General features: G+C 40.4%; 2 protein-coding genes across 2 annotated transcripts in view; both read left to right on the forward strand.

Moving 5' to 3' along the window:
• Positions 1–393: 393 nt before the first annotated feature.
• Positions 394–8,904, forward strand: LOC110984833 (uncharacterized). Its single transcript, XM_022245375.2, has 4 exons — positions 394–542; positions 2,816–3,013; positions 3,480–4,703; positions 5,083–8,904. The coding sequence occupies exons 2-4, from the start codon at positions 2,942–2,944 to the stop codon at positions 5,380–5,382; spliced, it is 1,596 nt and encodes a 531-aa protein (XP_022101067.1). The 5' UTR covers positions 394–542; positions 2,816–2,941; the 3' UTR covers positions 5,383–8,904.
• Positions 8,905–10,536: 1,632 nt separating this feature from the next.
• Positions 10,537–12,845, forward strand: part of LOC110984815 (uncharacterized) — a 339,182-nt gene continuing 336,873 nt past the window's right edge. Inside the window, exon 1 of the mRNA XM_087143523.1 lies at positions 10,537–10,825. Within this exon, the coding sequence (XP_086999649.1) occupies positions 10,765–10,825 (61 nt within the window). The 5' untranslated portion in view covers positions 10,537–10,764. The remainder of the gene's footprint in view (positions 10,826–12,845) is intronic.

Genomic DNA, 12,845 nt, shown 5'->3' on the forward strand with positions numbered 1-12,845 from the left:
CTTGTCTCAACGGACGAGTTGTCCGAAGTCAAGTTGACAAATCATGAACGGTCCCAAGTCAACTCAGTCCCTAGTTGACCGGTATCCAAGAGTAGGGGGCTCAGGTGTTACTGTTAATATGAAAAAATAAAGTTGAATAAATTCAACATTACGATGTATGAGTTGACAAAAGTTGTTTACGTTTTATTCATTCTTTTTGGGGGTTAATGTTAATGTTTGACACCATTTCGATTAGAATCGGCATGCCCTCAGTACTATACAAAATACATGACATGTACACCTGTACAGTACATGTATCTGGCAACGCGTGCCGTATAGGCTGTGAAGAGTTGTTATCAAAACCGTAGAGGGCGCTAGTCAATTTCGTTGCAAGTTGGCGCTGCTGCTAGCTAGCTGCGCTGGCGGATGTAGATATATGCGGTTGAACTTACCACTTACCAGGACTCCGAGTCAAAATATAACCAGTGCAGTTAGGCTTAGTCGCTTTTGTTTTGGAAATTTATGTACGGCTTCACTCAAGAAATTTATGCATTTTCTGATTGGTAGGTAGTATTGCATGTCAAGTTTCTGGTTTGTTTGTTACAAATACGGTTTTATTTGATAAAAGATTCGATCAAGCTATTGTTTGTTGGTTTCACAAACATGACAGACTTAAGTCGACGAAGCCTGCCCAATATTCGGACACTTTGCTGAATGATTGGTAGGTAGGAGGATATTAGGTCGATGGTAGGTAGGTATAAGGCCTGCTCAATATTCGGACACCTTGCGGAAGGCTCAATGATGATTTAGTGTAATTTGGCAAGAACTTTACTTCCGGCATCATTATTAGTGAATCCAACTCCGTCTTGCTGCATTAACATGATTAACGCCAAGGCCTAAGGCTCCAGGCAGTGTAACTTCAGCTTGATAAATATAAGAAGTCTTCATGTTTTAGGCCAAATGGTGATGTCTCCATCATGTTAATTGTCCAAGAAAGTGTGACTTTGTTCCTGCATTGTGCCTGAGATGCTTTTGTTTCAAAATTGTGTTAGGCCCATGTTTGTGATAGGCTTTTTTAGTTTACAGTCACTTTGCCCATAACCACTTCACCCACAGTCACTTTGCCCAGTCGCTGTGCTGGTACTTTGCCCAGTCGCTGTGCTGGTACTTTGCCTGTCTGTCACTTTGCCCATTTGCCACTTTGCCCTCTGGTCGGAGTAGGCCTACTTAAAGTAGGACTGTAAGATGAATGCTGGTCAACTCATACACATGCCAACTCGTACATGCGCTAACCAACTGTTATGCCGACCACCTTGTGCATAGACCAACTCGTACGCTGACCAACTGATATGCTAAATTGTACCATTAGTACGACGTGTGAGGATGTGTGCTGTTGTCTTACCCTTGCTCTCTACAAGCCAGGGCGCACGTCTGGGACTTTTGCAAAATGGCAGGTAGCAATCACACCACACTGATGAAAACAAGTACGACTTGTGTGCATGTACATACTGACCAAAGAGTAGAGCCTGAGCCTCTGACTGGTTGGTATGCGTGTATACATGTCACCATGTTCACAGTTTTCATCTGTGTGGTGTGGTGTGGTTGCTACCCGCCATTCTACGAAAGTCCTGGATGTCTACCCCAGCCTACATATGCTGGATATTTCCTCCCAGCTGGACTCCCTCCCAGTCTGCTAAAAAACAAAAAAGTGTGCTGCTGTGTGTATCAATGCTGTTTAAACACTTATCAATGACAAGCCACCATACTTGTAAAATAAGTGGTTCTGCCTTGTATTTACATTTCTGGACTGTATTGTATTTGTCAATTTTGAATCTTGATGCTCTTCTTTGAAAACAGATTAGTATTTTTGTTTGTAATTCTGAAAAGAGCAGTTTTTAGTGCGTCGGGCAATTTAGTCGTAAAGCACTGTTTTCCGGTCATTTGGTTTCAGAATTCAGACTAAAAGCCGATCATGCATCAAGTTGCAGTGCTCGGGTTAGTTAGCTCATGAGTTGTTCAATGAGATACTCGACGTACGAGTTGACCAAATTGCATACAAGTTGGTCAGTGTATGAGTTGGCTTGCGTACATGTATGAGCTGACCTGTTCTAAATAAGACTTAATTTAAAGTATGAAATAAACAAGCACTCCTCCAACTGTACTCCAATACATTGGCTTCCGAAAAGTGAATGGATCCTTCCATGCTTTACAAGACAAAGTGAGAAGATAAAAACAGCCGTGTTCATTTCTCTCTATACCCAGATAAAACAATAGTAAGACCATGCTACAGGTATCGGTACTTTAAGCTGCTAAAACTATAAATGTATACTTGTCTTGTATCAAGTTCATAATAAAGATTTGGATTTGTCTCAGCTGTCTATAAATACATATCATTGATTTGTATGTACTGTACCTTAAAGATACTGACATTTGTTGGATAATATGCTGTTAGATCCTTACATTAGGGTTTAACTGGTGTTCTACATGGATGTGAAGTAACACTTGGGAAAAGTGGCAAATGTGCTAAGAGGTTGTGGGCAACAAGGTGACGAATGGGCAAAGCGACCAACATTGTTTGTGATGATACATGTAGGCTGAGGCCTACATGTAAGTAAAGGCATGTGTGTTACACCTGTAGATAGAAATTGCCAGGAGATGTTTATAAGCCCTTCCTGTTACCCTTACAGAAACATTGTTAGAGGTTTACACAACCTCCTGCACAAAGTGGCATTCAAGTGATTCTTCATTTGTTTGGGAGAAAGTTATTAAATGACATTTGTTAGAATGTATTTTTATTGTACACGCGGTTGATGTATTTTTACAATTTATCTTGCAGGTAAATGGGGCTCTCTTAACCAAATGGTGTGAGCAGTCCTACTCCGCCCTTGGATCATGAACATTCAAGCCTCCCTGCTTTGAATTGGCAATCTTCACTGTGATTTCACTGACTGTACCATTCGCCATGAAGTACATAAAGAATAACACATTACGTGAATATGTTAAGGAGGAGTTGCGGGTTTCGTTATTTCAAATGGTAAGTACTCTTTTGTACAAGAAAAAAAGGGCAATTTCCTGTAGTTCTGAGTTCACAGCAGACATGAGCTAATAACTCTCAGTTTCAAAAGAAGTCCATTTTCCATTTAAGAAAACCCAATTTATTTAAAACCACAAGGACGTCTTTTATTGCATATTAACCAAATTACATTCAGTGCACTGTATATCAATATTGACCATTTGATGATGGTTGTCAGTTTATTTTATTTGGACCTCATTCCGCTTTGAATATGATGGTTTATTTCAAAAGAAAACTCTATTGTGGCCCAATGATGCATTGTAGCATAACCGAGTGCGGCTTGAAGCACACAAAAAATGCAGTACTGGGTTCATTTCTTTACTAATAAGGATTTTGAAAGCTCAGTGTGAATGTGGGCTCAATCCCACAAAGTCAAATGGATGTCAAGGTGTTGACTTGCAAATATTTTCTTCTCCTACTCACCTAGGCACACAAGTTGGCCATACAAACAGGCTGTGAAATACTGGTCAAGCTGGAGGATTGTGCAGACCACAGTGGCTGTCAGTACTATGCCACAAGAACCCTTAACCTCCAGTATATGGACAAGGGGCTGTCCAAACAGCCATGGGAGGTCATGGTCTCAGGGATTACGGGGTTGCCCGTGTCAAATCACGGTGACCAGAGCGAGGATCAGAATGGAAGCTTTGCAGAGACTGAAGAATATGAATTGAGCACTGATGGACACGACGCGGAAATGGACACTTCCGCTGAACTCTCATTCGCCAATAACCTCCCGTCAGAATCCCCAGCCAACATGGCAGTTGTAAACCAGGACAGTGAGCAAGGTGGCCAAACTGTTGTGCATGTGATTAAAACCGAGCCAGGCAACTCCCAGTTGACTACCTCTGCAGATGAAGAATCATGGACCAAGACCACTGTCACACTGCCTTTCCCTGTGTCTCTTGAGTCGGCCTTAAGCAGCCAACATGGGGCTGGGGGCTTGGATGCAAACAGTCAAGATCAGTCCATGGATGCGGACCAGATTCAGCAGCAGATCTACATATATGCAAACACTAATACGGAGGAAAAGGGAGGGGACCTGGGTGGGACAGCAGTCGAGGATGAAGGGGCAGACGACAACACTGATCCGCAACGCCGCCGCACCCCTCCCTCACTGAACTACCAGTGTAGCTTGTGCAAAAAGCGGGTGAGCAGCGTGCCACTTCTAGTCCGTCACGCCAAGATGTACCACCCAGGTGATGAGAGCATGCGCTACCACTGTGTCCCCTGCGACCGGGAGTACAAGCACGCCAGGCACTTGGAGCAGCACACGGAGCTGCACAGCAAGGCCAGCTATCGATGCTCCACCTGCTGCAAGGGCTTCTATCGTAGCTCCACCCTGCGTGAGCACGAGCTAAGGGACCACCAGGGACGCTACCGGTACTACTGCCCCAAGTGTCACAAAGGGTTCATGCGTCCTAGCACCATGCAGACTCACTTGAGCCGCAGCCACCCAGCGTGGTTCAGCAAATCCAAGGTCTCACCTAGAATTGTCCCCAAAACATCCAAAATCCTAGACAGTCTTCCCCGGATAATTATACCGGTCAAAGATGGGGAGGAGCTAAGTTCATTGTGTACAGTGACCGCCAGTGAGGCAGTGCCATCAACAAGTGGAGAGCAAGGGCAAATGACACAGGCTAGTGGCCAGAATGTAAGTACATGTACGCAAAGGAGGGTTTGCTAGAATCAAAGTTTTGGATCACAACGCTGCTTAAAATTATCCATGGCATCGAACAGAAAAGCTATATGTATGCTGCAGGAAATATTTCCTGTATTTTCAATTTTAATGCATGTCAGCTCTATAAAATGAAATAACCTAGAGCACCCTCTAAAAATAAAACTAAATAAATTTTAATGACAACTATCATGAAGACCAGTTTATGTGCTTTGTGAAAAACATGCTTCTTTAATTTTGTCGGTTTGTGAGTGGGTTTTTGCTATTGCATCAATTGGTCATGACCTAGAAGCATTTTGCCTGATACATGTCCCCACTGGTCTGATCCACAATGCCCATGCTATTTCTCTTTCAGAGTGTTGGGGCAGTCGCACACTCCGATTCTGAAACCGTACAGACAACAGTCAGCGAGAATGTCCAGAACCAGACAGAAAAGAAGATGATGAAGGTGATGTATCAGTGTAAAGAGTGTGGCCGGATGTACGACAATGCCAATTCCCTGGTGCGCCACATCCACGACCGGCACGACAGTCGGACCAAGTTGCGGTGCAACCAGTGTAGCTACCGAACCAGTCGCACCTCAGACCTGGCTCGCCACAAGAGGGCTAAACATCCATTTGTGGTTGCCACTCAGTCAGCCAACAGTTTGGAGTAGGATCTCTCTTTGGGATCTCTTAATAGGGCTCCCACCTTACTGGATGTGATGACAAGTTTCACAGTGCACTTGTTGACAGCAAGAGTTGATGGAGTTGTGTATGTGCATCTCGCAAGAAGCTAATTAAAGAAATTCCTGTGTTTGAGCAGAAAGAATTTGGAAGGGAAACGGCTTCCATGGAAAAGAAATTCAGCAAAGGAGGGCTTAAATGTGCATTTCACCCCCAGATATTTGTAACTCAGTATTTTTAACCGAATGCAAGCATAATGTGTCCACTTGAACTTGCTTGTGCATCATGTTGCAAAATCACCAAGCTTTGAACTTAATTGCTCATTTTTTTCATGTGGGCATAACTTTTACTCCCACTGTAATTTAGAAATTTCATAGTGTGGGTTTTTCTTAAATATTTCACCAGAGAAGTGCTTAAACAAATAACCTTTCTCTCCAAACTTTTCCAAAGGATTTTGGAATGTCTTCTAAAGCTACATGTACATATAATCCCAGTTAGTAAATTTCAACATCTTCAAGTCTGCACACTCACCAGGAATCTCCACATTTACTAAGTTACCAGTGATACGGAAAAAAAAACACGAGAAAGCTACCTCTGGTTTAAAAACTGCAGACATAGCATATGCCATAGTCACATTGCGCATTATCCATATAGAGCCTCTTTTTGCCCATACATGTATTTCTGAAATCAAGCGTGTACATGAAAAAAGTAATCTAGTGTTTAGCCTGGCTTATTCTGTAGGGAAACAGTATGAAAAATTTGCAAGGTCGCCTGCCTGTCTTCTTTTGATGGCCTATGTGCTTCAGCTGGGGCTCTCCTCATCCACTGATTGTTATGAATTATCAGTTAATAATGGACAATGGGAAAATGCCTCTACACTCTCCAGCCAATGCAAATGGGAGTGCTTGCATAACCAACATTGATATCTGTGTGACGCTCACACCAGTTTTGGGTGACCTCATGGTTTCCCCACATGCCCACAGTATCTCCTTCATGGACAGGTCTTAACAAAGGCTCTTAGTGAGAGTGCATTGTGAAGGGATATTTCATGCACCATCTGGTGTGTCTGGATGCTAAGCATGAGAGATTACCTTCTAGGGCCCCTGCTGTTCGCACCATCTAGTGACTTCATTTATGTGACATGACTGTGCAGCAGATCCACCGTAGTTGCCACCGGAAGTGGCTTCAGTTGTCAGTACGGAATGTGAAAGGGGCAACTTTGTATGGAAAGAATTCTATATACGGGTGCTGCTTGACACCCTGTGCACAAACCCTACGAGACTGGTCTGAAAAAGTCTCTGTTTTTGAAGTGAATACCTAATTTTTTTCACTGCTAAATTTAACTTTTTAGGACATTTATCAATTGTCATATGGCTAGTACATATAGGTCACTGCAGGGAAAAATTAGTGGTGTCCGTGTATGGAATATTTTTCCCTTAAAACTTGAAAGGATCATGTTCCAAGTCTTTGAAATGTTCACAACACCCCCTACTTTTCTGCAGTATTTCATCAGTAGGAAGAGCCCATAACCCCCTCCCCCACAAAAATATGATCATTAGACTTACCCAGCATATCCAGTGTACTCACCGTCGGTGTGTTGACCTTTTGCACAAGTGGGATTTCATGAGAGTGGATCAAACTTTCAAACCTTTCTCAATATGCTTATCTTAAAAACACCAATCCCTAGAATCACATGACCGTATCCTTTTGTCACTCTGTGTTTCCAAAACTCACTTTGGTATTGTGTCATTCTGACAGATAATAAGAGAACTGCATTCATAAGTCGGCTGAACCTTGAATGTGCTGAATGGGTTCATCCTTTCTGCAACTGAGCGTAAGTTTGAAAATTCATGGAAAAAAATTGTTCTAAAAATTGATGAAGAAAATAGTTTTGAGCCGAGTCAAAATCCAGATGTCGCATTAACTTTAGCATGTATATGTATTTGTAGGTCATTCTATCTGTAAGAGTATGCTAGTGTACAACTTAGATATGTTATGTTGTTTCCTCGTAAGTTAGTATTTAACAATACTGTTGTCTAACAAGCGACAATTTGGCAGATCTCACTTGTATTAAAAATAGCATGAGCTTTTGGCAATATTACTGAAAACTACCAAAGCATCTGGAGAAAATGGAGTAAGTTTTACTTAAAATCAAATCCTCCCAAACGGGATTTGGTCTTGCATCTTAGATTTGAACCTTTGGGGTTTTTTGTTTGTTTTTTGACTATCCTAAAAATTAAATATATCTAATAATGTATTCATTTATTTCCGATTACATTTGTTAAGTCTTGAATTTTTTGATCACCCAGTTGTGGAACACTTTAATTTGCTGCAGAAGAGACAGACTCCACTGCTATTTATTGAGAAGGCATTTTTATAAGTGTACATGTACATGTACATGTACGGTTGCACGTATGCTGAATCAAAAAGGTCTTAAATTTGTGAAGTTAGGAATGAGCATTCATCTCTGAAACTGCTCCTTTATCAAATGTAAGTTGTTTTGCTGTGAAGGATCACAATAAGAACGAACTTACTGTAATACGTAAGAAAGTATGGAAGGGAAAAAAATAATCATAATTAATGATCGGCACGATTTGATTGAATGTGACCAGACTTTTCAGGTTTATCAGATTGACGGTTGCAGTCAGAAAAAAAACCTGATTTGTTATTAGCCAGATGGATCTTTACAAAGTGACATCGTTTGGGTTTGTCACCAAATTTGGGCTAGAAACGTGAGCTTAAAGGGTACTTGCATCTAGCCTGTTTTGCGTACTTGATGAACTTATTGGGAATTGTATGTGTTAACTTAATGAAGTACACTTATTGTAACTAAAAGAATTGTTGAAAGAGCAGTTTTTTTTATAAACATTGTCATTCTCTTCATGCACCAAGAGTTTCATTTGAGAAGGTGCCTCTGTATTTAATGATTGGTGTATTTTTTTTTTAAAGTTAGAGTCAATTTTTGCTTTGTTTTTACAATTGTAAGAAGGTAATTTGTAAAGAGGTCATTTATGTACGTTTTGGAAGAAGGGGCAATAAGTTGGTCTGTATTGTGAATATGACAGGTTCATTCATATTGATTTTTTACAGTAGACAGTTTTATGCTGCCTTGGCATATTTTCAGTTCATTGCTTGTCTACTTTATCGAGTTTGTCTGGAAAAAATATAAGCCAAAGTCACACCGGGTTTTACCTAGAAAGGTGGTCATAATGGAAACTAGATTCTGATGTTCGTTCAGTTGGGATAAATCACTTGTGGTATTGTTACGTTGAACAAAAGATTTTGCAAGGTTTCATTTTTGGGATGGTCGTTTTCACGTTGACCTCAAACAATGTCACTCACAATTGGAAAATAAATGTGTTATAAATGTATTATTGTAACATACATGTAACATCAATGATTATATCACACAACCTGTAAAACTTGTACACATTAGCACTTCAGTAGGGTTTAATTACTGTCCTTTGTAGATGGTAGTTTTATTATTAAAAGAAGAGTATTAGGGAATGAAAGTCTTTTTCTGTTTGTGTGTCAAGTAGCTAGGTACATGTACTCTACTTTATTTAGCTGGGAATGGACAGGTTATATGTGAAAAGGGAAGAATGTTGATCGGTACAAACTTGCTATGTAATCTGTATGCCTGACCAGCCTAACCTCTATCTGGACACGTGCCAACTGACTTAGAAAACAATCTGCCAGAGACTGTAGTCCTTTTTTAAAAAGAAACTCGCACAGTGATTTCACTATTACAGCATTCGTCACAGTGAGCAACAGCTCGGCAGTGGTTCGTTCCACCGATTTTATTTGGGATGTAGGCCTATGGAAAGACGGTTGCCTAAGACCTACTGGCAAGGATGAAGTTTGATCTCTTTGCAGAGAACTTATGGCAGAGAATTGGTTGGTTTCTAGTCCTTTTGTACTAGTTTTATGCAAATTGTGTGATTTGGGGCTGGTTATCTCCAACGTTGTTAGGGCAATTCGAGCCACGACTACAATTAATCAACTCACTGACTCTTACAATACACAGGTGCCACAGTACCACTCGAGCTCCCCTCGTCAGGTCATTTTCGTAATACCGGTTGGTTGCATTCCCTAGAGCCTGCTTACGTTCTTGGGCGTCACCATCTCGCATAATGAATATTTATGTCATTGGTGTCTATGTATGTTCAAAATTAAGTGAAAAGCACGAAAGCCCAATCGTGTCAATGAAATTAAAATTTCAGTGGGAAACTAATTCTTCATTATGAATTACTACTTCATTTATTTTGAATCACTAATTCGTAATTACGAATTGCTGAATCGTTATTTCGAATTAATTATTCGTTAATACGAATTGTTAATTTCGGCCACGGCTGAGTTCTCAGAACGCAATTTCCAGCTGCCGTCACTGATTATGGACAGGGCATCACGCACGTGAAAATGGCGCAGGCAGAGTGTTTTATGAATCGAACTTATTTAATTTGATTACTAATCCGTCATAACGAATTACTAATCTGAAAAAACGAATTAGCAATTCGAAATAATGAGTCAGTTTACCACTGAAAATTTTTTTCACTGGCACGATTTGACTTTGGTAGAAAAGGCATGACAACTAGCATTGAAAAAAATGCGCCCTAACCTTGTTTCATTTGATTGACAAAGTCTAACCCTCCGCCGTCCGATTGACATTGGTAAAGCTGACCAGTGGTGAATCTAGTAATTGAATACGGGGTGGGAGAGGAGTAAACTTTGCTTAAGTCCCAAGATAATTTGTTGTAATGGTGAATGTAACGTTTGTGTTCTAAGGTGGTGAGTCCCATGTTTGTGGATGTGTTGTTTCAATTTTTTCAATTATCTTCGAGTTGGTTAGGGTGTCACAAGTCCTGAAGTAGAAAATGATAGCTATCCAGCACAGCGTTCAAAATGTCTTTAGAAATTATTTTCATGAAAAGTGGGAGCCGACGAAGACAGTTGTTCGACCCTGCATTCATGTCCAGCTTAATGAGCTTTTTAAAGATTTCTTAAGTCTGCACGCCTCACTAAATTCATTGAGCACCAACGCCCACGCAGCCAATGAACATGGATCGAACGCGTGCTCCTGTTGACAGGCACTCACGTTTTTATAGGAAAGCTAGTGGCGTGCTTGACGAAAAAGGCGTCACCCGTTTACCAAAGGGCTTGTATGTGGCCAGGCTGTTGTGTAACTCAGCAAAAGAGGGCACGATGAAGTCTCTCTGATCACAAGACACCAAAAGTGACTCTGCCGCAGACACAAGCATACCTTTGGAAACACCTCCCGGGAATTACGTGAAGTAGAGACCACATGCAAGGCATCAAAAGGGCAGTGAAAATTTCCCCGTACTGTTCCCGGGATTCCAAGTTCAAATTAATCAATGGGGATCTTACATTTCATATGCATTCTACTCACAGTGCTCCATGCTACAGTCTCTCAAGGTAAGTTGGTTTTCCTACTTTTTTCAACAATTTGTATAAATAACAGGGCCTATCTGAGCATTTCTTGGTAAATTATAAGCAAAGCTTTATGATTTTTTTGGGAATTTAGCTGTACCCCTTTCTAAGATGATTTTTAAAAATCGATGATATTTTGCACGGTTGTTTGCAGAGCTGCATGCACAGGAGTTTCATTGTCAATATACTTCGTGCCACAGATTAATAAGGGCTTATTTTATTGATCTTGAATTCTTGCCCAAGTATGTGCATGTATGTCCTCAGTCTCCGCAAGTCTCACTTTAAAATAATTTTCAATTACTCTGTAAGCACCTAGTCCGTTTTCTTTATGGTTTGTATTATGATTGTTCCAATTCTCAATAGTTCTTTGGAACAAATTTCTTTTCATCTTACAATTGATCAATCGTCAACGTCTTGCATTTTGTAGAGCTTCTGTCGGTTTTACAGTAGGAAAACAGTGCAGCCGTAGTCCAACATCTATTGAGTGGATTTCAGATAAAAAGCGAAATGTCCCTCTGTCTCCAAAAACATTTTTTGTGAAAGTTTTGTGAATGTAGGGCTGAAATGAAAAGTCTTCACTTATTCAAAGAAAGTGATAACCCGGTGACTTCAAGGCATTGCATTTTGGTTTACGTGTTGTAGTAGCCCTGAGAAACATGAGTAAGTTCGAGGTTAACGCACATTATACAATCTCTTTTGTCAGTTATTGGGGTTTCCTATTGCTGACCAGGGTAGCACGCCCGGTTCGTAGAAATCTCTTAATGATTTCTGTTAAAACCTCATCAGATCACAAAGAGAGATCCGTCGCAAGGTGCACCCGTAAACTTAATCACAGTGCACGTATGCTTTTGCGTTGGGGATTCATGATCGATTTCTTTTACATTTTAATCAATGTCCTAAGTTTTTATAAATACCTGAAAAGAACACAGCTGCTTCATGCTTTCGCGATGGGGATTTTTGATTGAATTTTCTTCATTGTTCATGATTTACACAGTTTTACATACATACAATCTCAATTTTGAAACGCTATATAAATACGGGGAAACCCGTGGAAGTAACAACTAAAAACAAAGCTTATGATTGTGGGCCCTTAAAGCAATTTATAGTAACAATTCAATTACCACGCACAAAAGGCAAACACTCGGCAGACAAGACACTTACTCTGTCTGTCAATCAACGGTTATCTAAGTTATCTTTTACAGTTTAATTAATTTCGTAAGTTTTTATAAAAAGCTAAAAAAGAACACAATTGCTTCATGCGTGGAACACATACAGAGCGTAGCAGTAACGATCTTTCCTATCCAGTCGTGTAAAATACATCTCCTACATTGTTTTACCTTGTTGGGTCATGTGTTAAACAATAGAATGGGTGCTTTTGTCGACGAAGTGTTCTCCTGGTGTATTGAGGCAAGCCTGCACCCGGAAAATATCTTGTTTCTGAAGTTCTGTGTTCAAAATTAAGACATATGGAAAAGTAAGGTAGCACAGTAATCGTGAATTACACGCAATGAATGAATTAGTTGGGGACTGTTGATCGCTTAAGTTGGCATCGAGTTTGTATAGATTGGGCTCTGGTTGGTTTGCTGGAAAGTAGGCACATTGCATTGAATGCTTGATTGTTGACGCTTCGGGTGGCGGGTTGCATGATTTGATTTTTAATTGAAGAAATGTTGGAAGACATGCACTACGCTTAATAGAAACTGTGATGCTGAAACAGTGAAGAACTGCACCATTAAATGTTATAAACACATCCAGCCTTGTCCAGAATTTTGTAAAAGTCACATTGTTACGGAATGATTTTTCAGATCATTTATGTAACACAGAACAGTCAAGTCTCTCTGTGGTTTCGTTAACACAAAGTAGAGGCTACACAATGACTAAGCAGTCTTTACATCATTTTTTTCTCAAAATAAGGATATAGATATATATGCAGACTTCAGGTTCATGTGTTATAATAGACTTTTCGCGATTATCACTCAATCGACCACCGGTACCGCTGTGTATA

Source organism: Acanthaster planci, linkage group LG11 (assembly GCF_054643075.1).
Source record: "Acanthaster planci isolate LZ-2023a linkage group LG11, COTS_SCS, whole genome shotgun sequence".
NCBI lineage: Eukaryota > Metazoa > Echinodermata > Asteroidea > Valvatida > Acanthasteridae > Acanthaster > Acanthaster planci.